Source organism: Anomaloglossus baeobatrachus, chromosome 5 (assembly GCF_048569485.1).
Source record: "Anomaloglossus baeobatrachus isolate aAnoBae1 chromosome 5, aAnoBae1.hap1, whole genome shotgun sequence".
NCBI classification, from domain to species: domain Eukaryota; kingdom Metazoa; phylum Chordata; class Amphibia; order Anura; family Aromobatidae; genus Anomaloglossus; species Anomaloglossus baeobatrachus.
The window spans coordinates 131701539-131728175 of record NC_134357.1 but is presented as its reverse complement, the minus strand read 5'-3'; the positions used below and the strand labels follow the sequence as shown (position 1 = coordinate 131728175).

General features: G+C 40.6%; 1 protein-coding gene across 15 annotated transcripts in view; it reads left to right on the top strand.

Annotated features, from left to right (window-relative positions):
- The window catches only part of PAX2 (paired box 2), a 92013-nt gene that overhangs the window by 54418 nt on the left and 10958 nt on the right, over window positions 1-26637 (top strand). For 8 of the 15 annotated variants that reach the window (XM_075348913.1, XM_075348915.1, XM_075348910.1 and 5 more), the window contains 2 exons: window positions 5058-5233; window positions 9656-9782. In XM_075348913.1, coding sequence (XP_075205028.1) covers window positions 5058-5233; window positions 9656-9782 — 303 coding nt within the window. Of the gene's footprint in view, window positions 1-5057; window positions 5234-9655; window positions 9783-22209; window positions 22420-26637 lie in introns of all 15 variants that reach the window. The other 7 variants (XM_075348901.1, XM_075348903.1, XM_075348905.1 and 4 more) reach the window with 1 other exon arrangement.

The following is a 26637-nucleotide window of genomic DNA, read 5'->3' as shown; positions in this document are numbered from 1 at the left end:
AGTTTTGAAGGTGTATGTGGCCCCCTTAGTTCTTGGACCCCTGAGCGGCTGTACAGGTTGCACCAATGATATGTCAGCCCCTCAGGTTGCATGCCCTTGGACTAGATCTTCTATGCAGCTTGCAACCCTAGCCCTTAAATCTATGATTAATGAGCTTAATAAAGGTAAAGCATTTATGAAAGCTGTAACTGCTTTGCAGCATCCCCCTGCATAATGCTCAGCCAATGCCGGCTTCCAGAGGATGAAGAGTGATGACTGATGTCAGATTTCACAACCAAAGCTTCCTACATCTTTTCCCTCCGCTCCGACCGAGAAACGGAAAGTCATTTTCTGTTTTTGAAGGAATGAATTATCTGTGTGAAGAAAAACACTGCTACAGTATTGATGACTAGTATTATGATTATATGATGTTGTTGTGCTCTGTGCGGGTATTGGTTTAGCTGTTCTCCTGCTCGCTCGCTTGCTGCTGTGAATGACAAACGCTGGGTTATTGATCGCCTTCTGAACTCAGCCCAGCTGATAGAAGGTAATTAATGACTCCATTTGCCTCAGTACCGACGAGAACAATTGAGTTTGAAACTGCAACAACTGCCAACGCTATGAAAGGCCCCCAAGGGGGTGTCCAGGAAAGATGCCTGACACCGGCAGGTTTCACAGGGAATTAGGAAGTGTGCGGCGGTGGTGGGGGTGGAGGTGCCAGCGAGTACGTGCCGTAATAGAACAAGACACAATGTTGCAATTAGATTATTAATTAAAAGTAAGATATTCATCTGGGGAAGTCCAGGAGTTTAACCCTGTCATTGCGATGATGGAGTTTAGAATAGAGAAGGTTGCGCAGGTTATTAGTGTAAAAGAGCAATCTAACTGCTGTAAGCATCACTTTGCAAGTAACACGGAACATGATCACTGATACATGCCTAAAGTGAACCATTAAAGATCACCTTTCGGTGTAATTTTTTTTGTTTTTGGTTTCTTAAATGCACATATTTTGGGCTTCAAGTCATTTTTAGGGTATGAGCACACAATCAGCACCCGCTATGTCCTGGACGCGACGGGTCCTACTCTGTGGGGCCATGAGTCTCCTTCGCAGGAGACAGCAGCTGCCTGTGCCCATGATCCGGGCTCGGTCAGTTGCGGTCTCTCGCTGTGCTCTCCTTGCAGAGAACACTCGCATCTCCATAGCAAAACTTAACGCTGCAGGCAGTACACGCACAGTGGGCATAGGATTTCTAGAAACCGCATCCAATGTGCATGTACTGTACATCACAGCATTTTGCAGGCTGTGAACCCAGATCGTGGGCACGCAGCCTTACAATCCGATTTCATTAAAACGTTTGCATTGTTTGCATTGTATAGACTCTCTGTTGTTCCGTCTATTGCCAGTTACAGAATGAGTTCACTGAGAATCCGTCAGTCAGCTCATTATGACTGTGTGACAGGATCTTTGTAACTCCTTTATCTGTCCTTTTTCTGAGCTCCTCTCAGCTCATTTATGACCACAGAGCACATTAAGGATTTGTGCGCACAATGCGAATTTTGATGCAGATTTGTTGCAGATTGTGGCCCAAATCTGTATGTCTCTTTTCATGCCAGCAAAGTCAATGAGCGTTCTGAAGTGTTGTGCGTACGTTGCTTGTTTTTTACCTGCAGATTTGGTGCAGAAAATAATCTGCAGCATGTCAATTGTTGGTGCGTTTTTCCAGCGTTTTTTAGACCTTCCACCCATTGACTTCCTTAAAAAAAACATATTTAACAAAAAAAACGCTCCGAGACACATGCGTTTTTCTGCCAGAAAGTGCAGATTTCATGCAGAAAATTTCTGCACCAAATCTGCAACGTGCACACATACTGTAGACTTAATGTTCAATGTGCACGGAATCAAAGAGACCGTAAAACCAAAACAGAGCAACATTGTTAATGAATCTAAACGACAAAAGTTATTTTTAGTTTCAAATAATTGCATTTAGGTAAAAAAATACATATCTTCCCCAAAGTGGACAACCCCTTTAAGATCTTTGCACTTAAAGAGGAGCTGTCACCAGATCAAAAGTGCCCAGATTTTGCTTGCATTATTCCCATTGGTCCTCTGAGTTTCTGTTTTTTTAAATTTATTTTTATGGTCTTTACAAAGGGGAGTGGCTCACAGGGTACTTAGGCAGAGCAGCCAAAAGACACCCCCCCGAGGATCCTCAGAGCCACATCTTCTGTTTAAGAACTATAAATATTAGTACTAAATAAAGAGGTCCACATTTCTGGAACCATATGGCGAATTTACAAATGAAAAGTAGTTATGTTTGACCTGGTGATCGGACTTCTATATTATTGTGGTATGTATGTACCAATAATTATGTTAAGGGGTTTGTATGTTCTCCCCCTGTTTGCGTGGGTTACTACAGTTTCCTCCTACACGCCAAAGACAAACTGATAGGGAACGTAGATTGTGAGCCCCAATGGGGAAAGTGATGCACATGTCTGTAAAGTGCTATGGAATTAATAGCGCTATATAAGTGAGTAAAATAAATAAATAAATGCAGTACAGCTATTGCAGACATTTTAGAAATTATATTAAGCCATTGTAATTTTTGAACGTCATAAGGAACCATAGCGTAAAGCAAATTGAAATATGTAATTTTTCTGCCGATTCTGTGTAGACACATAAAACCCTAATACTCATTGCACCTCATATATAAAACTGCTTGCACTGTAAATGTCCTGGCTTCACAAGGTTAATTACCTTGTTTCTCTATTCCTGTTCCCAGCCTGGCATTGCCTTTCATGTTCTCTTTAACCCAGCTTCCAATCACCAAGCCCACATTGGGTAAAATAAATAAATAACTGGTTGGCGTGCGGAGCAGCAATAACCCCTAAAAGAGCACTATCAGTGGAACATGATTGATCAATTGAATTCCATAGCGGCTGAAAAATGTGGGATTAAGTAGTGTATTATACGCACAATGAGTTGAGGCATGATGTTCATTTCAAGTTCATTTCGCCGGCCCTCTGCCACCAGATCAGGCAATCAATAGGGCTAGCACATATCATATATCATCGCTCCCTGTGCAAGAGAAGGAGCGCCATAATCTCTCGCAAATTTAGACTGACAGATTTGTCGAGATCTGAAAAGGCCCCCTGCATAAATAAAGCAGAGGAGGGAGGACAGCTCTGCGAGAATAATCTGGGCTCACACACACATATACAAGATCAGACATCTATCTATTGGGTCATGGCTCTTTTAAAAGCTGATCTTTTGATTTTAAATGTGTGATATAACTGATGTGTGTTAACGGATGATTCTGAATTTTCACAGGGCCGTAGTATTTAACCCTGGAGTCACAACATCTTTCGATACAGAGGACAGTTGAAGTCCTTAAATAGGGCTCAGCTTGATTGCATTTCTTATATTTAATACATAGCATTGCTTTATGTGATATATACGCAATTAATCTGATGATCAATGCCTTAGACTTCATTTGCATTTACCCAGCCATGGAGTGATCTTTTTCCCCCCATTAGTAGTAGTAACAAACAGATGCCAGAACTGATCCCATAGATCCTGATCACTGATCCTTACCGGGTGTTGGGCTCATCGGTTGTTGTACCATACTGGTTCTTGAGCTGGCCCAAACACGCGTGCATAGTTTTTTGATTTTGTATTACAACATTATCCATTATTACATATAAATCCCCAGTCCAGACTACTCATTGTAGATGTGGCTAAGAGCTAACAGGAAGATATTCATGGACCGCTCTTGTTGGCCATTATTCTGCTTTTGTTGACATAATGTTGACAGAGCAGCGTCTTCTCTTCTGATCTCTCTGTCGGTCATGCTGGATGACCGCCAGCTCCCTGCTGTCCATCTGTGCAGAGCTGGCTGCCAATCAGGATGACGTTTCCAGTAATGCCCCATTGCCAGAGCAGACCAGAAGAGAGAGCGTTGCTCTGTTGACAAGAGGTGAAGTGAATCAGCAGAATCACCGAATGAGCTGGTAGAGATCGTCCTGTGCAGAACAGGCAAATATTTAGCAACAGTTCAGTTAGTTCTTAGCCCCTATACTGATAGGGCTGACCTGTACATGTAGTGAACTCAGCAATCTCAGTCCCTGTAAGAGGTTGAGGTTTGGGGACAATTCCACCTTATCTAGTTTTAACATTGTAGTGCCAACAGAGAGAAGACTCCTGCCCAGTGGCACTCAATCACAGAGGGTGACTTTAATGATGGTCTGTCATAGGGCAGCCCAAATAACGAGAACAAGCAGTCAAAGTATTCCTAAACAAATGTCTTAACCTGAGCTGTAAGTCCGCTAACTCTGGAAAGCCCAATCCGTGTGCTTCAAAACTGACTCAAACACATTAAAGATTGCCAAGTAATAAAGAAAAATAAACTTTAAAATATGTGGGCTGTGGATAAACCTATATAGGGATATTATTTTAATTATTACATACAAAGCTATCCACAACCATTTTTAAAAGGAACATAAAGAGAAATCAACATGGGCCATTTCCTCTAGTGTGAACGAAATGATGCTTTGTTAAAAGGTCCGACAAAATGCTTTGTACTTCCTTTAATCAATATCTGATATTTTACATTAGCTTATGAAGGATACTGCTCCATGCTATATAATGTAATATTGATTATATCATATACAACATTCACCTGCAAAGAATAAGATTTATCGGCCTTAATGTAATCTCCCGGCATTATTCCCACTGGAACAGCATGGGGGAATACTTTGCTCTAGATGGAATTTATACTATGAAATGTAATATTTATTGCTGAAATACATCTACCCATCTTCACTAGACATTCTGCTCTAGATGTAAAAGTCGGGAAGTAACACCTGAAACACTAATACCTACCTATTTGTTTTAATAATGCATTATTAATGACCAACCTAGTTCTGATTCACTATGTTCAACACTGTGAACAATGTAGGTTGTGTTGACCCAAGACAGATAACCAAAAAATAACTATATGCTCATGTCATGTGTCTTATGAAGTAGCTCCTCTGGCTCTGCTACAAGCAGTTATCATCACTATGTCCTCTTTTGTTACTAGATGGGTCTGATGGTACCGGTCCAAATGGAGATTCTCAGAGCAGTGTGGAGAGCTTACGGAAACATCTACGTGCCGACAACTTCACCCAGCAACAGTTGGAAGCCTTAGATCGAGTATTCGAACGTCCATCATATTCCGATGTCTTTCAAGCTTCAGAACACATCAAATCAGAGCAGGTAATGGAGATTATGGAAATATTCTATCTTCCGAATATTGGCAGTGTAGGGAACAACTGGCTGCTACAAATTTCATTTTGTGAGTTCTTTTTCCTAGGAAATAAAAGATAAACTTAAAAACTTAGGCATTTCAGAGTACTATAGGCTTATATATTTTGGAAGCAAACATGGTTTTGGAATATTCTTAGTACCTCAAGACAGGCCTCAGAGGTCACATTTAACAGAAATTTATGGTTGTATCCTGAGAACAGTTGGCCATACACATGAGATAACTCTTGGCTAAAGAGTCATATGGCAGAAGGGTCTCTCTCATGGTTTCGTTAACCATATGAGTATTCAACTCATGCTCAACCTCTGGCAGCAGTTTATTGGTTGTTGGAATTACAGTGGCTTAATCATTTTTTTCCCATACATCATCTGTCAGGGAGATTCGAAAGTAGAGATGAGCAAAAGGCTTTGCTCAACCCTGATCCACAGTCCAGGAGAGGGGGAGAGGTTCTGTGGGAGTTTCCTGAGCTTCTTGGTTCCCTGCCACAATGTTTTATTCACATGCCTGGCATGACATCATCTGTCCAGCATGAGGTGCACAGGTGACATCCAGCTCAGCTAACCATAAGTCAAGCCTGGGATCCAGGAGAGTACTGAAATTAGTACAGCTCTTGTTCACCACCAGAGGGCACTGGTCTGGACTGTGGATAGTGTTGTGTGAAGCAATCTGCTTATCTCTAGTCGATAGGCCTCAATACACATCAGTTGGTCAACTGGTCCCAATGAAATCGGTGTGTTTCACTCACTTTCCTCTAATGTGTATTGGGGCCTTAAAGGTGGAAAGTAAATGGAAGTTCAGAACCACCAGTTGGATTTTTTCAAATGAGTCCATAATCACCATTCTCCTGCTCACTAAAGAAGTACTATAGTTACTAAAGATGAACATATCGATTCTATGCAGATTTTTTTGTGTAAAATTTTAGGAAGTTCACAGGACCCAGTGTTTTCCAATAAATTGCAATCTGATTTACATGAAATGTCATCAATGCCTGTTGATATTTAACAGAACACAAAAAATTGCATCAGGAGGAGAAGGCTCACAAAATCTCGAGCACAACCATGGGGACTTGCCAATAATGGCTTGCTTGCAGTCATAACATCACATAGTACAGCTTAGCCATCACATAGTATAACACAGGCTATGACAGCCTGTATAAAAGCTGAGGTAGGGAACACATCACAGCAATCATTTTTGGGTAAATCTGTTTAGTGAGAAGATGTGACAACTCAAAGACTATCTATGGAAATAGGGCAATAAAGCCCAAAAACCTCTGCATGCACTGTACAGTGCCTGTGAAACAAACAGCAGTGATGAATGGTCAGTTAACCCATAGCCATATGTGCTTAAGTTACTTTATCATTACTTAGTCTTTTTTTGTGTTCAGAGCTTGACAGGGGTTTTATATAGCCCAAGGAGACCTCAGAGTGTTATACACATCTTTTGAGGGGAATTGGAGTACCTGTGAATCTATTTGATGCAAAAAGATTTGATTATCTTTAGTAGCTAGGTTTTACCCCACCTGAAGCACAGTTTAGTTCAGTGTTTTAGCCCTGTATGTAAATATCATGTCAAATACAAAGTAACTTATTGGTACCGGCCTAACACCCAGTATCTGCACCGGTTGCCTCTAGTTACATTTTTGCACTATTAAATCAGAACACTAAATATCACAGCCAAAAATTTGTTTTCTTTACAGGAATGCTGCTCCAACATATTGTACTTTCCCTCAATCTCTCTAATTAATACTTTCTCATTTTTAGACGGTGTATAATTACAGAAAATGCACTAAATTGATCATATACGTTGGGGCATCTTTAGACACTGCTGTCTAAGTTTACACCCCCTATTAGCTTAGCTGGTTTACTTTGTGCCAACAACATGTTACCAAATTTTGGCTCTTGGATGCACGTTTCAAGCCGTGCCTTTATCTGGTTGACCACTCCCCTTTTAATCTAAACCACGCCCCCTTAGGAAATCTAAAACTGATTTTTGAGCTCCAGTGTTTTTTTTAACCCTCTGCTTTATAACTTTTTTTGCAAAGTTCAAACTTTGCACTTAGAAATGAATCCAACATTTTACTATTTAACAGATTATAGCGCCAGGTAAAAAAAATAAAAGATAGTCGAGTTTGCCCTTTAAACCACTTTTCTTTGCTTTAAAGCTGCATATAAAACAAAGGAATTGTAGACCTTTGGCTCAGTTCTTTGCACGTTAACTCCTCTTTCTATTTATATCATAAAGGTTGTTTGTCCTAATGGAAAATGAAATTAATAAAAAAATCTTCTGATATGCCCCAAACTATAAAACTTGAAATGAAGAAAAGGCATATTTGAGTGTGATTTTTTCTTTTCCCAGAGTCCCAGACTTTATTACAATGGATAACCTTTATTTACTTTCATTAGACTATTAAACGCCAGCACAGTCATTTTTTTCCCCCTGAAACTTAAAGCAGGGCCCATAAAGCAAATCTAAAGCCTAATTGAGTTCATTTTAATTTCTCTCCGATCACAGCGAATTACTCCGGTGATAAATCAGGGGGCAGCTTCACCCCCAGTAGAAGGCCTAATTTGCAGCTAATTACGAAACTGATTTCAACAGGAAGATCAATACGAAAAGGAATTGGAAATGACTAGGCTGTGGCGTCCAGGCATAGAGGTGGGGGCGTGGATGGAAGAAAACGGGGCAAGAAAGAGCAGAAAATCAGTTTTAATTTAATGTAATATTAATCAGAGAGAGTTTTTTTCTCTCTTTTTTTGGTTCCCCCTGTTTATTATCCCTTTGAAAAGGCAGCTGTAGAGAGCAAGGTCTGCTCCCGAGAAAACCATAATAAGAAGGCAATTACTAGATTGTTTTGGACAGGACACCCTTTCAAATTCAATGACTCCCCCTCCCACCCTTCTGTTGGCCATGTGCTCTGGCCCACTCCCCAATTTCATACCCCAGTGCACAGGAAGAGGGAGAATAAGAACAGGGTGATGGGGGAGTGTCCTTCCATTGTATTTAATGAAGCACATCATTCACAAAATCAAACGCTGATGATTTAGGAAGACAGGTGATTTTTGGTTTGGTTTTATTTATAATATATCACCAGAAAAATCTATGAGATGTGAATGTAGAATCTGGAGATGAGAAACTAAAACCCAGCTGTTCCTCAAGCATCAACTGGGCTTCAGACCCTATAAGACATTGCCATTCATAAACATTTAGCTTTGTACAATTTTATTCACTTCATTTATGACTGACTCACAATTACACAGCTTTCTAGCCCCATTTTTGACTCTATTAGGTTAAGTTTACAAAAGGTATAAAAAAATTGTGTAATTTTCATCCAGAAAAAAATGGTAGATTTTCACCTCAATTGTCATCCGTATGCAATCTGGAAAGCATTTTTTTTGATACAGGAGTTACTAAAATTTACAAGACCAAACACAGCTTCCTATGTTAAACAATGTATCAGTAAAAATCGGATGCTATACAGTTGAGCCATAAGGGATCTGATTTTGTTTTTGCGTACCCCAAGACTTGAATGGCAGAGTCTTATCCGACATGTTGAATAAACTAGTGCATGATGCGATTTAATTTTTCATACATATATTAAGCCATGAAAAAATAGGCTCTCGGGAAGTGCTCGGACTGAAAATACGGTTGTGTGATCTTGACTTTATACAACTTGGTGTTACCTATCTATCAATTCGCAAGAAAGTATCTAAAACACTTCCACGATTACAATGAAGCCATCAATGATTTCCTATATTTTTGAGAAATCCATTGGAAAAAGGAAAAAAAAACGTGGTTAATCCTGCTCTTCTATTGGGGAAGGTATCCAATATAAAAGCAAAGTTGAAAAGAAAAGGTGGCTTAACTCGTTTCGAAGTGAACTTCACTTCTTCTTCAGGAAAGGCCACCAAGATTTCTGTTTTTATATTGGATTCCTTCACAGACAACAGTGCAGGTTTAGCCATGTTTTTATTCCTGTTTTCCCTCTGGATTTTACATCTTAGCCCTTGTGGTGCGTGGTCCATACAGCAGCTGTACATGCGATTTATACTGGTTGTGGGTCACACAACCCAACCAGGTGAGCGGTTTGCCTCTCTTTTATACTTCTGGTGTTCTTGGATAAGACCCTATTGGTCTTTTTATCTGCAGTTTTTCTCTATATATTTGTGTTGTCGCACCCTACGACTCTGAATAACACAGGATAGACTTTATGAATTTTGTGATTGTCTGTTCTTTTCATGAGATGATTAAAGCATCCAGTTTCCAAGCAGCCAATGGAAGGCAAACCACATAAAGCCTGATACATCAAAGTGGTATAGTGTCAAGAATACATTTACTTAAAACCGATAATTGTAATTTGTTTTTTTGATCATCAGGCAAATGAATACTCTCTTCCTCAACTAACCCCTGGTCTGGATGAAGTAAAATCTAGTTTAGCAGCCTCTGGCAACGGAGACCTAGGCAGCAACGTGTCAGGACCTCAGAGCTACCCTGTAGTAACTGGTAAGTCAAACTCTCCCATCTTTGTTTGCTACCTGAGATTACTTGTCCTTACCAGTACTGTCCAAAAGGATCCCATGTAACAAATTTCACTGTATTCACATGTATTACATGTATCACATGTATTACATGTGTTCACAGTTGTTCTCAATATCTCCATATATAGGATCCTTAGATTTCCCGGATATTTCTGCATTTTATGTCTGGGTCCCAGACAGATGTGTAATCTGTTTATAGACAGAAAACCCTTCTAAGAAACTGTGATTGTAAAAGTCAACTTTTCTCTCTATTGTAGACTTTTATTGTTCATAATTTGTACTAGTGCAATTAGGGGTGAAATACTGCTGTCTATAACTATATACACAATACCTCCTGAATTAATGTGCGGTCTTGGTGCCACAAAATGTGTCAAGTGCTTCTAGTTTACTCCATATTAGTACATAATCTTTTCTGATTATATAAATGTCAAAAAGTGACTTATCTATCATGGAGGGCATGTAAGTTTACTTCTACGTTCTACAATTGTGTTGACTTTGACTTATCTTTCAATTATATATACACAATTAAAAATTATAATTTTCTATTGTATTAAAATGAATACAGCACTGAAGTATTATTTTTGTTATTTCTGTACATAAATTCACTTAAGTGGTCTCAAAATCTTAAAGGAAATCAGTCAATAGGGCCAATCCTCCTAAGTCATCTATATGGACATCATAGGAAGCTGAATAAAATGATACCTTGATATCTGCGGTCCGATGTCTTATTCCAGAGAATTCCCTGTTTTTGTTAATAAGTAAATAAGCTGTTCCAGGCCATGGGCCGAACACTGATCTCCCTGAAAATCTGCCTCTAGAGCTTATAAATAGAAGAGGGCATTAACAGTGTGAGACATATAATGTCTGCTCTCTGCTCCCCTGATCTCACTGCAGAGCTGTGTGTGATTATAACTAACACATCTGCAGGTTCCTCTCAGCTTCAGCCTTTATCTCACAGTCAGCCAGTGTTGCAATATTGTCGCAATTCAGCAGAGCTGTGAGAGCTACAGCAAATGTGTATGTAAGAAAACAAAGTTCAGTTCTCCTATACTATGTTAGTTACATGTCTCACACTGGTAACTACCCCTTTTATTAAAAATAAGCCATGGAGGCAGATATTCATGAGTGTCCTGCCCATAGCTTGGAAGATCTCATTTACATATAAGAAAAACATTGATTTCTCTGGAATAATACATCAGATTGCTGATATCAAAGTATTGTTTTATTCAGCTTCCTCCAGACTGACCATGGACCTTTTGGTTGCTTCTCAAAGTAGTGTTTTCCTTGCTTGGGATGTCAGTTTAGATGGACGGCCAGGTCTTTGTAGGTTTGCAGCTGTGCCATACTCCTTTCATTTGTGGATGATGACTGGAACAGTGCTATGTGAGATTTTCTGAGCTTGGACTATATTTTTATAACCTAATCCTGCTTTACTATTGTTCATAACCTTATCCCTGACTTGTCTGGTGTGTTCCTTGGTTTTCATGATGTCTTTTGATGTGTAGTGTTCTCAAACAAATCTCTGAGGCCTTCACAGAACAGCTGTAGTTATGCTGCACATAAATTACACACAGGTGGGCTTAATTTACTAATTAGGTAACTTCTGGAGGCAACTTGCCACTCCAGATTTTAGTTAAGGGTATCAGAAATGTTACAATTTTCAGATTTATATTTTTTAAATATTTAGAAAACCATTTAACCATTAAAAGTTTGATGGGTGTAACGTAAAAAAATTGTTGAATACTTTACCAGGTATGAGTTTTTCAAACCACTATATTTGTTTAAGGGGGATGTGCACATCTAGTGAAATCTTTGTCAAACACTGCAGCTTGCTGAATCCTAACAGTGTGTACAGTGTGTAAAGAAAACAATGTTAGGATTCAGCAGTCATACCTGCGGTCAAGTGATAACTAGAATGTTAGCTATGACAATTAATAGAACATTGCAAGATGTGGCTGACATTTTAGTTGTCCTGTCACAGCAAGTATGCAAAGCTCTCGCACCATCATCACCCAATCACTTTAATGTAGCTGTAATAAAATGCTTATCGGGTCTTTCTGTCCGAAGACAAGACTAAACCATTTGATTGGCCAAAGTTGGGATCAAACTGTTTGACTGGCCAAAGGGCCTATTTTTTTTTTTTTTTTTTAAAAAAAGGTTAGCCATTGCAGAAGTAACTGGGGCCTCATTTATGAGTATTGCATTACAGTAAGATCGTTCTGGTTGCCTATAGCAACCAGAGTGCAGCTATCAGCATTGAAGCTGCTGAGGTAAAGTGAAAGCTGAAATCTGATTGTTGCTTTGGACAACTAGACCCTTATTAAGCATAACCAATAATCTGCTATCCATTCATTCACGATATAATGCTGAACACGTTTTTCTGTCTGAAGCCGAGCCACTGAGTGCACAGTGCTATGTTCATGTTAACATAACACTGTGCATGCGCCGACTGTCACCTCTGCTTGCCCCCACTAGTGTCATGGTGAGGGAGGGTAGAGGTGCCTGTCCACACCACACACATCATGGTGAGGGAGGTCAGCAGTGTGTGGACATCACGTGACCTGAAGATGGCTGCGCCTGTACAGAGGCTGCTGACTGACATGCTGCGGTGCAGGGAACAGTCTGTGTGGGCTAGGGTTGCGGGAAGCAGGGGTTTGGCTTCTGCACAAGGGATCGTCGGGTCTCCGTGGTGCCTTCATGGTGCTGTGTGTTTAAAGAGGCTGGCAGTAATGTCTCAGAGCAGGACGCCTGTGCAGCAGGAGGTGGAAGAGCTGCTGAAGCAGATACAGCAGTGCGGGGCCAGCAGAGGTCAGTGACATCACTGCGCCAACCTCAAGAATGTGCGCTGCTGCTCTCCATTATCTGCCAATACTCACACACAGACATACGGCCAATTCACTGACATCACCTGCGCATAACACCCCACACCCAACCGTGTGGCTGGTGCATGCGCATTACTATGTTTATAAAGCTGAGTGGAGGATACCGGGCACCGCCGATCCCTGTATGGCTGACAAAGCTGTGCTTTCAGGCAGGTGGAGACCTGGGTGCGTGTCCCAAAGCAAAGGCGATACAAGATCCACAATGTAGAGATGAAAGGTCGCACTCCAAAGGTCGAATAAAGAATTTCTTTTTATTCCACGATCACATCAGGGGTACAGGTAGTGAGGGAGGATGAGGGTGTGCCACGTCGGACGACGGCAGCCGTTTCGCAAGTGAACTTGCTTCAACGGGGATTACTATGTTTATGTTGTAGTTGAATTCAATACTTCAATAAAATGGGTCCGGAGTCAGCACATGCGCATACCACCAACTCTGGCACCATTATATTGAAGACACTGTCTCTGTAAATATCACCAAACACCAATTTGTTTCAAATATTATTTGCAGATATAGTGAAATTGTGCCAGGGTTGGTGGTATGCGCACTCATTGTCTCTGGCCCCATTTTAGTGAAGCCCAATAAAAAAAGACAGATGTAGTAAGCTTACCGAGAGTAATCTCTCCTCCACATTCTCAGTAAACACTGGCCTATGTCTTTGCTACTGACAAGAGTGTGAGTCCACCACCCTATCAAACAAACAGAAAGCTGAAACAGTAGAGTGAACAGGTCAATTGAATAGATGGACAGCTACATAGAGTGTCAGGCTACAGCTCTGTATGTTATTTTAACTTGTTGAAAATAAAGAAAGAAATTTTACTACTCATCTGGGTGTTCGCTGGACTGCTTCAGCTTTCCAATTTTAGAGAAGAATTTAACTACAACGTGAACATATAATTCAATGTAAAGTAGTCAGTGTACAGCTTGTATAGCAGTGTAAATTTGTGCTGCCCTCTAAATAACTCAACACATAGCCTTTAATATCAAAACAACTGGCAACAAAAATGGCTGTCATCCCAGAAGGAAGCCTCTTCTAAAGATGATGCACAAGAAAGCACACAGTTTGCTGAAGACAAGCAGACTAAGGACATGGATTACTGGAACCTTGTCCTGTGGTCTTATGACAAGATAAAGTTGTTTAGTTCAGATGGTCTCAAGCGTGTGTGGTGGCAACCAGGTAAGGAGTGCAATGACAAATGTGTCTTGCCTACAGTCAAGCATGGGGATGGGAGCATCATAGTTTGGGGTGGCATAATTGTGGGAAGCTACAGTTCACTGAGGGAACCCTGAATACCAACATGTGCTGCGACAAACTGAAGCACAGCATGATCCCTTCCGTTCGAAAACTGGGCCACAAGTCAGTATTCCAACATCATAATAACCCCAAATACACCCCCAAGATGACCAACGCCTTACTAAAGAAGTTAAGGGTAAAGGTGTTGGACTGGCCAAGCATGTCTCCAGACCTAAACCCTAATGAGCATCTGTGGGACATCTTCAAATGGAAGATGAAGCAACCAAAAGACCCTAACATCCACCAGCTGTTAGCCCTCTTCCTCTGCCCTCTACTCTTTTACCTGATGCTGCTGAGGTTCCCGGCATAAGAAGGGGACAGTGGAGGAAACAGGAGACACATTGTAAGTCATACTGCGCATCCTCCACTATTGTCCCTTGTGTGTTGGTTGATCGGGATCGCTAACTTTATAGCTGAACACGCACCATTGGGGCACACAGTACAGGATGATAGAGACACAGCCAGTCATCTCATCAGTCTGATGCAGCAAGCGATGGTTGGCCAGTGTTCCTCTCTTCCTGCATAACACGCCCCCTTTTTCAAGTCCTTCACTCAGCACAGCACCACATTCAATGCAGTTTATTATACTGTTCTAGTTTATTAAGAAAAAAGGAACCCCCTCCAGGGTGGTACTTTAGACGATCACCTACCCTACTCACCCCTCGCCCTGACCCCGGGTCTGTGAAAAAATTGGACAGCACTCAGATGCCACCTTTAGGCTGTGTGTTTTTCATGGATTTTTTGATAGGAGACAATTGAGAAGCCACTGGTTTTTATCATTAAATAATACAAAAAAAACTGATAAAATTATGATGGTAAAAAGTGACACTGACCAAACTGATGAAAATCGGTGATGATCTTCAGACCAATTATTGCACACGAGAAAAATCACTGATGGGTGAGTGAGCCGTAAGTGTTTCTGAGCTTGCAGACCGATGTACCTATGCCAAAAAAAGGGGTCTTTAAGTCAAACTTAGACTTCTATGCCTGAAGATCCATAAGTCAAATCTAAGCTTCTAGGTCTAAAGGCATGCCTCTTTAAGGGGCTCTAAAAGTCAGGCTTAGGCTTCTTTGCCTGAAGGTAATGGTTTATAATTCACACCTAGACTTCTTTACCTGAAGACAAGGGTCTATAAGTCACACGTAGGCTTCTATGTCTGAAGTTAAGGGTCTATGAGTTCTCATAGACATCAAAACATTATCCCATACGTTGGCAGTAAGGAAACTATGATATGTTATGTGATGGCAGAGAATGCTGTCTTCCCATACTAAATTGTTGTAGTCTATATAGTGTAGGAGTTATATACACATCGTGGTAAGCCTATATTATTAGTCCCAGGAGCCGCAAGCTATAACACTGGACTTCAGCACTAGTGTGCACAGGACAATAAAATGTTATACTGAATCTTATGCTTTCTATTAAAATTGGAAACAGAGAATGTTTCTAAGAGTATGTTTATGGAAGAAAGCAGGTAATAACATTCATCTTTTTCAACCATAAAACTAATGTAGAAAAACCAGAGAGCTAGAGTCAAGAAAAGAAAAGTCTTTTGCACTTTGTGTTTCTATAGCCCTGGGTTATGCCTGACTTGCGGATATTTTCAAATATTCTAGTAGAGTTAGCAAAGGGAATTTCCACTTTTCAGGACTTTCATCTATTAAAGGGAACCTGTCAGGTGCAATATGCACCCAGAACCACGAGCTGTTCTGGGTACATATTGCTAATCCCTGCCTAAATGTCCCTGTATCTAGTAGCATAGATAAAGAGATCTTTAGAAAAAGTATTTCTAAAGATTCTTTATAATATGCTAATGAGGCCAGGGACTAGTTGTGAGGGCTTTACTCCCCCCTGTTAGCATGTTAGTATGCCCACAGGGACGTGCTAATATGCTACTCAATGCAGCGCCACCAGCGGTTATACGCATACCTGTGTCAGCGGTGAACACTGAGCTGAATGCCCTGCACATCCGGTCATGCACAGTATCAAGCCAGATGTACGCATCCTGGCTTCAGACAGGTTTAGTATGCATGACCAGAAGTGCGGGACATTCAGCTCTGCGTTGACCCAGGTACGCGCATCACCGCTGGAGATGTTGCATTGAATAGCATGTTAGTGTGAAGCCCCACAGGTGTTGTGTTGGTGCATCCTTCTCTTTAGGATTTTTGTGACGCCACTCTCGGTATTGCGGTCAGGGGACCGCCACTGCAGGTTAAGGGACGCCTGGGGTTGTTGGTAGGTGCAGTTAGATGGTGTGGCCCCCCGAGAGTAGGGCTGGCCCCAGGGCCCATTTTGAGTGGGTGGAACCAAAAGGCGCAGAATGACTCAAACACAGTCCAGGCAGTCTTTCAGGGTTTTTACTCACAGTTGATGGTAGGGTGAGTAACCCGGGTGTAGCTGGGATGAACCAGGCTGGAACCAGGTATCCTTCCGGCTGGCTGATGAGGGTGACTACCAACTCGCCTTCCTAGCCCTGTGTGTTTTGTGGTGACCCCTACTTGAAGCCCTGCTGGGGTCGCCCAGGGAAGTTGCTGATGCCGCTCTCCCCTTCTTTTGGCCTCTTTGTTTGTAGCCTGGACCAGGTCACTCCGGCTGCTTGCCCCCTGTGAACTATGGGCCCTCTCTTCGCTACGTGGCTGCGGACTGTGGTGGTATGGTGTGGGTCTGAAGTGCCCCCCACTGGCAGGTTTGGCAGGAGAAAATTGAATAAATCTCTGCACTGGGACCTGTTACCCTTGTGGGCCTGGTACCTCCCTTGCAGTCCCCTTACTCTGCCACCCCTTTGCTCTCTCTAGCCTAGGGTGGATTTCGGGTGGCACTACCAGGTGACCGATCACCCCCGTTGGTAGTCACTGCGCGTACGTTATCTGACTAGTGGCAGCCTCAGGTCTCCTCTTTGCGTCTGCTCTCCCTGAGCTCCACTTCAGACTGGTTCACTACTCCCCTCCCACTGTGCTTGCCTACGCAACCTAGCAACCAGGCTCTCTACCACACCCCTTGAGTGGACATGGAGGCTACGCCCCCTCCTGGATTCCCCAGGGGTCCACTCAAAGGTAGATGTGTGAGATCTGATTACTATGTGCCTGTGTAGTCACTCCTCGGTCAGGCTTCTGGATTACCTGTATTGCACAGCCCCCAGCATCGGTGCAGTACTCAGTGGTGCCTGACCAGGTCAGGGGCGCCATTAGTACGCCCCTGTGGGCATACTAACATGCTAAGAGGGCGGCTAGTCGGGGAAGTAATGCCCTCACGACTAGTCCCTGGCCTCATTAGCATATTATAAAGAAAGTTTAGAATTTTTTTTTCTAAAGATCTCTTTATCTATGCTAGTGTATACAGGGACAATTAGGCAGGGATTAGAAATATACACCCAGAACTGCTTGTGGTTCTGGTTGCATATTGTACCTGATAGGTTCCCTTTAACCACTGTGGAGAGTACCAAAGGTCATTACTGCAAGTCTGTACAAATTTAATAGGAACTGTGTAATATAAAAAGGGATTGTATTAAAAGGACACATTATTTAGCACAACAGTGCTGCAAATATTGGTTGGACAAACACACATGCTCAAACCCATTGATTCTAAATGTTGATTTTCTAGATCATCTCATACTTATGACACTGTTTTTTTACATGAAGCATTGGCTTAATTACTATATTCACATGAATTGATAGCTGGTCACTGCTCCCTAAATGTTCAGCACAGTCATCTCCTACTGCTGTGAACATTCTGGTGTTCTCTCCCAATCCATGTCAAAGCCGAAAGGGCAAGAAATGATGATAAAGTATGTCAGACAAAACTGATTATTGTTATAAGAAAGGTACAATCAATAAAAACTAAAGTTAGAGCCATAATTCATAAATGCCTCAACTAATCTAGGTAGACAGTATAATTTTCAGGTTGTTTCAGATATCATAGATGGCAATGGGGTTTTGTGCCTTGGCGCAGCTGTATTGGATACATTTGTTCAGCTAGGTGAGGACAAAGGTGCAGGTGGGCTTTCATGTAGTTGAACGGTGCATTAAATGAGTAATAATCACTCAGCTGTTATTATCTGTGACAGTTCAGGAGTAGGTCATGAACCACTGCTACCGAGGGTAAGGTGAATTACCCAAGGTCACCACTCTCCGTATATTTATGGAAGCTGGGCTGACTATGCTGGGATGCTTCCCGTCAAAAGGCAGATGCAAAATATTAATGGATTCCCTTCAATGCACAGATCCGGTTAGTGTACAAGGTGGCAAAAGAGAATGTAGGTAGGTTTATCGTATCTGATTGCATATTCAGCAGGCTACACATGTCAAGCCTCTCTGTTACATCTTTTCAATGTCATTGAGATGCCTCCGCCTGATCCATCTCGGTCCAAGTGCGAGGAAAGTTCATTGCCGGCTCAGCATGACACTCCCAGGTGGCACCTTAGTACTAACATGTTCATCTGTATGCAGGATTTCAATCAGACGGTAGAGGAGCGCAGAAACTCTCATTAAGACTCAGCGCTGTTTACCAACAGTAATGAAGGTAAACATTTTAAAGGACAGATTAAGGAAAAAAGCTTTAGAAGAGAAGAAGGAGGGGGGTTATTTTCCTGCACTTAGGCCATGCTCCAGTTTTTGGAATAATAGTATCATTAGCCAAAAAAGGTTGCAGATCATGCTTAATCTTAAAATGTTTTTCTTTTTTTTTACGAGCAATTAAACGCCTGGCGTTATTGATCATTGTTGATTTTATGTCCTTCCATTTGCATAATCTATTAAAGATGAATGATTCATGGGGTGATTATTATGGGGAAGGGAAGTAGATGCATTCGGTGTAGTTTTGTCAAGGTGAGAGATGCTTTAAGGTTTTTTTTTGCGCTATTAGAAGATAATCTCATTAAGTACCCTCCTCTTAGACTCACTACACATTTGGATCAGAGTCTCACTTTGAAGCAGACACCATTGGAGCTATTCCTCGCACTTGCTGATATTTTTTTCCCCCCTCCTGAATCATTTTTCCAAGTTCAATCGTTTTATTTGACAAAATAATTTAAAATGTGCAGATTCAATAAGGGCTGCCAGCGGGAAATAACATAATAATATAATTTGGTGGATTAAACTGCCTTGTTAAAAAGCTCTGGGTGTCTTCTCTGTCCTGCAAAATCCATTTGTTATATTTCATGGGAGAATCAATTCTAGCGATGGAACCTAAAGAATGACTACTTCAGCATTCTAGAGACAGACATTTATCACAGGTGGCAACAACTAAATCTGTACAGATGAACAAGGAACCGGGATCATTGATATTACTCTCCAGCAATTACATGTTGGTCAATCTCATGATTTCATTATGTCACTCCTTATCATTGCGGTTTATACATGTAGAACATTTTCATGGATTAATCAAGATGCTAAACCATTATTCAAATATTCAGATCTTGTTCAAATATTCATGAGAAACACAACCAACGATTTTACAAACCATTAGTGATGTCATCAGAGTCATTGGCTGTATGCAGATACTAGTACTGGAGGCTACATAGATAATTCTGGTTTCATGTGTTCGACATTCACAACCCAAGCATGTACTGCAATAGCCGAACCAACCATGGGTCTTCTAACCCAAAATCAACAGCCTGGTATATATGAGACTGTTGAATTCAGGTCAGGACACCCATGGGCGTCCTAACTTTGCAGTCTGTTCTTGAAAAAAGCATATACTCTCATTGAACCTTACCAACAAATGGAAAACATAAGTGTTCATGATATTTAGTTGCATCTCGAAATAACATCCTCATTCTATTTGCCTTATCAAAAGATATGGACATCTTAAAGGGGACTCTCATATGAGTGCAGGGAGCAGCACGTAAAGGCTAAGGACACACAATGAGTAAAACAGTGTGAGTGGAATGCAATAAAAAAATCGTATTCCACTCAGACCAATGTTACTCTATGGGGCTGCTCCCATGAGTGATTTTTTTCTCTGCCCTAACCTGACCGAAAAAACAATCGCAGCATGCTTCATTTTCTCTCGCACCCATACAAGTCTATGGGTGCGAGAGAAACATTGCATATGCATCAGCTGACAATGGAGGAGATAGGGAGATTATTCCATCCCTCTCCTCCTCAGCGCCCGCTCTGTCCTCTGCGGCTGTGCTGCAATTGCAGGATCACATCACAGTGGCATGACACTCGGCTTACACTCTAGCAGAGCAGGAGCTGAGTGTCATGCGATGCACTCGCAGTAGTGCTCTTGTGGCCCCAGCCAAAGACTGTCCCTGACTCTGGAGCATATGGTTCATGTGCTGTTTGGTCAAGGCTATGGAGGAAATAACAGGCCAAAAGTATCTTTTAATCATTGAAAATTAGAAAATCAAAAACCTGAGATGACCTGTTGATCACAGAACTACTAGTTTTTTGTAAAGATTTAAAGATTAGTATAGAAAACAGCCCCATAAAGAGTGACAAGATACAGTAAAAGTGGCTTTACACGCTACGAGATCGCTAAAGCGATCTCCTTGGGGTCACGGAATTTGTGACGCACATCCGGCCGCATTAGCGGTGTCGTCGCGTGTGACACCTATTAGCGATTTTGAATCATCGCAAAAACGTTCAAAATCGCTAATCGATGACATGCCCCCCTTTTCCCAATTATCGTTGCTGCTGCAGTAGCGATGTTGTTCCTCGTTCCTGTGGCATCACACATCGCTCGTGTGACGCCGCTGGAGCGAGGAACCTCTCCTTACCTGCGTCCCGCCAGCAATGAGGAACGAAGGAGGTGGGCAGGATGTTTGTCCCGCTCATCTCCGCCCCTCCGCTTTGATTGGGCGGCCGCATAGTGACGTCGCTGTGACACTGAACGAACCACCCCCTTAGAAAGGAGACGGTTCTTCGGTCACAGCGACGTCGCAAAGCAGGTATGTGCGTGTGATGCTGCCATAGCGATAATGTTCGCTACGGCAGTGATCACCACATATCGGCCGTACGATGGGGGCGGGTGCTATCATGCTCAACATCTCTAGCATCGGCTAGCGATGTCGCAGCATGTAAAGCCCACTTAAGACTAGCCTTGCACACAAACTAAGGAACATATTTACATTGCTATAAATATAAGCTTTAGAATTTGGTCAACTGTTTAAATAATTTTTAAAAATACCATAAAAATATAAGTTGCTGGTGATATGGAAACCTAAAGGGATTGTAGTCAAATACCTTAAGAAATAGGCCTCGGGCTGCTAACATTACTAATTACACAATAAACAATGTAAGGAATTAACTTCAAGGTAATTCCTCTTCTTTTTACCCAAGACTTCTGCTCTTACTCTGAAATTGTATCCTCTGGGTTCTGGCTAAGTGCAAATCCACATGCCGATCAGCATTTGCTCTAATGCTGCGGTGATTTAGGCAGCCAACATTACAAAGATTACCAATTCATTTAACTTAGTCCTCCAAAAAAGGTTGAAATATTTAAGGTATTTAAAGCAGAAATCTACAGAGAAATGGAAAGGTGACTATGTAAACTGTATATATGATTCTTGACAACGGAAACATTAACTCATTGAAATCTTCAAAAGTCCTCCTTATTGAGTTTAATAGAACAAACCTCAGTTCTGGAGATAGGTCCAGGTCCTAAAGGAGACACATGCATTTATCAGATATTTATGGCTTATCCTTTGTTTTCTTAAAATATTACTTGCTTGTATGGTGCCATCATCCCTATAACCCATTGGACCTTATAATTAAATTCCCTGTTAGTGTGGGAGGAAGCCACAGAACCTCGAAGAAACCCACACAAACATGTGAAGAACATACAAACTCCTAGTAGATGTTGTCTCTGGTGGGATTTGAACTCAGGATCCTAGTGTTGCAAGTCTACAGTACTAATCACTGAGCTTCCTTGCTGCCCTACATATGGATATGCCATAAATTTCTCATGAAAGACTTTCTCTTTAAAAAGAAATCCTGTCTCTCTTTTATATTGCTTAATTGTGTACAGCATATCATCATTGCATACTGTAAAGTTAATATAAGGGTCCAGACCATATACTTTCTAGAGTTCATGAGAATTATCATAGTGCCAGATCAAACACAGAGCCATTTTTTACTTATTTTAATCCCGCTTTATTTTATTTTGTTGCTTTTTATCATTCCATTTACATTTATACATATATTTTTTTCTCTTTCTGTGTTCCACCCAACCTGTGTCTGTTCGTCTTCTGTCCATCCATTTCCTTCTTCCTCACAGAGAGTTTCTCCTCTCACCTCTATGTAAAGCAAGAGCCTCATGAAGCCTCCCTAACTCCCTTCACTCCCTCTACACTGGCCAGCTCGGGGATGGCTGATCTTCAGCCTTATCAGATGGCCCTCACCGTTGATGCGTCCACACCTACGTACAGCTCCTTCACCCACCATGGCCCTTCCTACGGGCAGTTCGGCAGCCAGCCACTCATAGCAGGTACCAAACTTCCCTCATGCATAAGTCATCTGCCTAATCAAATTGGAAGTTTATCTGACTATTTAAATATATTTTTTATGATCCATTCTGCATAAGCTGAAAAGATAGCCCTGATCTTGATTACAAGGGCTTCTGTCTACGTATAGAAAGATGTTTTATTTTACAATTTGTCAATTTTTTACTATTAGAGAATAGTTGGCTTGAGTGGCAGGGGACTATCATCCCCTAGGCTGACACTGTTCCTCACCTGACTTTCAAGATCAGAAGAAAGATTACTAAAATATTTTGAGAACCAAAAGTTCATAAAGCAAAAATATGTGGAGTGGAGGCTTCTAACTTGCTTTTGAAAGACTCTGTATTTAGAAGTGGTCCTTACTATGAGTGCTGTATATGTACTCTCTTTAATTGCTGTTTATTTTACACAGTCCAAATCTTAAGACCAGATTCACATCTCTGAGGTTCGCGGTCCGCACATGGACCGCGATGCATGCACTAGCCGCAGATCTCCTGATCTGAACTCAGCAGCCTCATATATACCTAGGAGATCCATGCATCGCAGTTCAAGTATGGAAACTGAAACTTCATAATGTAATCAGCCTAATGCTGCATCCTATAATAATTTATAACTTAAGATGTTATAGTAGAATGAAGGAAATCTGATTATAAAAGCACTCCTATGTATATTTTTTTTAATTAATTGTCTGTATATATGCATGTAACATAGTGTGTGTGTATCAAGATACTCACCTACCTCTGCTCTTTTCGGTGTCCAACGCGGTTCTGCTTTGCATCTAAGTGATGATGCCGCAATTGCAGCTAGAGCGCTCAATCTATGTTGTATACCTGAGTCGGAAGTTTCTTTTACAATCAAAGCCTATGAAACCTAGCTCTGATGGTCCATAGGCTTACATTGTAAAAGCCCCTTTTGGGTTATGCAGAGCCAGCATGACCTGGAGAGTCTCCATGGAGGTGACATCACGGAGAAGAAATAGGTGAGTATATTAATGCACTCACATAACATTACATGCATATATACGCACAAATAATAAAAATATATACAGTCATATGAAAACGTTTGGGCACCCCTATTAATGTTAACCTTTTTTCATATAACAATTTGGGTTTTTGCAACAGCTATTTCAGTTTCATATATCTAATAACTGATAGACTGAGTAATATTTCCAGATTGAAATGAGGTTTATTGTACTAACAGAAAATGTGCAATCCGCATTTAAACAAAATTTGACCGGTGCAAAAGTATGGGCACCTCAACATAAAAGTGACATTAATATTTTGTAGATCCTCTTTTTGCAAAAATAACAGCCTCTAGTCGCTTCCTGTAGCTTTTAATCTTTTAATGAGTTCCTGGATCCTGGATGAAGGTATATTTGACCATTCCTGTTTACAAAACAATTCCAGTTCAGTTAAGTTTGATGGTCGCCGAGCATGGACAGCACGCTTCAAATCATCCCACAGATTTTCAATGATATTCAGGTCTGGGGACTGGGATGGCCATTCCAGAACATTGTAATTGTTCCTCTGCATGAATGCCTGAGTAGATTTGGAGCGGTGTTTTGGATCATTGTCTTGCTGAAATATCCATCCCCTGCGTAACTTCAACTTCGTCACTGATTCTTGCACATTATTGTCAAGAATCTGCTGATACTGAGTTGAACCCATGCAACCCTCAACTTTAACAAGATCAGTTATTAGATATATGAAACTGAAATAGCTGTTGCAAAAACCCAAATTGTTATAAAGAAAAAAGGTTAACATTAATAGGGGTGCCCAAACTTTTTCATATGACTGTATACATGGGAGTGCTTCTTTAAGATGTCATCTTATTATCAGTTCACTGTTAGGCTAAGAAAAGGTCCTAGAACAATTTATTATCTGGAATATAGCAAATAATTAGAAAAGTATCTACACAATTAAAGGAGTTATCTCATGGAGACAACCTCTTTCTATGAGCAAGTGGTGTCGATTGGAAAACCATGAACAAAAAGCACTCGCTCTGATTAATAGCTGGCCATTTAAAGAGGTTCTTTCACTAAATTTTTCATGTTGAACTGGGCATACGATGTAATATTGGCTGAGGAGCAGAATAAAACATTTTTTATTTTCTTTTGATTCTCTGTTGCTGTGATATTAGCAAGCAATTTGGCACCTAAACAGTTCACGTTTTAAAGCCCAAGTCTGTATTACCAGAAAGATTTCACTTGGAGCGCGTATGTCTTCCTCTTTCTGGCACTGATAATAATAATAATAAGCAGGCAACAACACACCGGGGAATGAAGAACACATTAAAACAATAATTTAAAGCAGCCTCAGTGTGAGACATGTAAAGACAAACATTCAGTTCTCCTAACTACACAACAATAACACATACTGGAGCACAACAGATCTGAGTGTGATTAACTGACAGCTTTCAGCTCTTATCTTCAGCAGTCAAAAATCCACATACAAGGGGAAAAAGTACACACTGACTTAGATCAGGTTTTGTGTGACATGGTCTACTCTCTTCATTGCAGTTTGTTGATGCCTACTTAAGATTGACAGAACTAGCAGCAACATGAGAGGAGACTTATTAGAACTGTTTTTAATGAGACTCAACTCTGCTGTACTGCCCTTCCCGTACACTGGCTGCCAGAGATGATACCTGAAAGCTGTCAGTAAATAACACTCAGGTCTGCTGTGCTCCAGCATGTGTCATCACTCTGCAGTGAGGAGAGCAGACTGTTTGTCAAAACATGTCTCACATTGAGGTGGTTCTAAACTATTGTGGAGCCATGTTCATCTTTTTTAGTGTATTAACCGTGTAAGAGGTTCAATTTCACTGGTAAGACTGAATTGGACTTATTAACTGTTTAGGTGCCAAATACTTTGATCGATAATATCTCCGCAAAGGACACAGCTTTCCTTTAATGAAGCAAAATCTTCAAAATGAAAACATGTTAAGACATAGATGAATGTAAGAAATAAGTGAAAAAACTAAAATTACAAGGTTTTCTTTCTAGAAACACTTTCCTTTGGTCTGCACTGGAAACTACATAATATAAAGACTAGTGGGTACTATGAGTTGATTTTATGATCCAAGAATATGACTTCCAAGACAATGCATGTCTATGAGAAGTTAACAAAATATAGAAATACTGTTTTTTTTCCCAAAGAAAACTTTATAAAAAATGTTTCAAGTTTTTCATTTTTTAATACCGTTAAAGTTACTGTTATATGAAAATGGCAGCAGTGTATAAATTAGCCTATTGCTTCACAATGACCCACAAAATAACCAACAAAGTATTGTATTATTATTTGGAAATGTTGAAAATATTTAGGTCTCATGTGTAACCTTATAGTATGTAACATGGGATTTAGATCATTTGGTCAAAGTCAATACTCTTTAATAATTTGATTATAACATACTAGGTTAGAAAGAGAGATAATTTGTAATCTTGTAAACCAGTAATCCAGACGTCTATAGGAATGTTAGGTTCACTGAGCTCCAGTGAAGTGATCAAGAACATTGAAACACCCATGACTTCCTGAGCCGAGCTTTCCTGCAGGATTTAAATACCAATGATAACCAAGTATAAGTCAACCATAAAGTTCTATAAGAAGAGTAATATAGATTCAGTCCTGCTAACTTCTGTTTATAGACTAATTATCATCGCTAGTATTTATTAGAAGTTGCTGGCAATAGAGCAGTCTTATCTGGGATTAAAGAAACTCAGCAACATTGACATCACTTCCAAGTTGTTATGCCTGATTAGGTTGCGGATATTTACAGATGACTGGTCCTGGTTATGGAATGTGTGCTCATTTCTCGTCACTTACCTAAGTCTTACACCACACTATATGCTAGAAAATCCTATATCATTTAGGAGAATTGTACTTAGCACTCAACAAATCCAGGATTTACTTTTAGATTCAATAGTATCAAATATAACCAAATCTAAATTCTCAAAATATATACTACAGGCTAGTGATTCCAATATAAAGTTAAGTCATAAGATTTATCAGTTACTTTTTACCTTTTTAATATGGAACGTTGAATTCATATTTACCATATTCATTAGAATCCTATACTAAAATACATAAAATATACTTTCGAGCTAAGAGATATTGCTCTACCATGCTTTAATCCAACACAGTGTTTGTTAATTGCAAGTTTTGTATTAATTTAATTTTTGTTAAATACTTGGATTTTTTTTCAACATC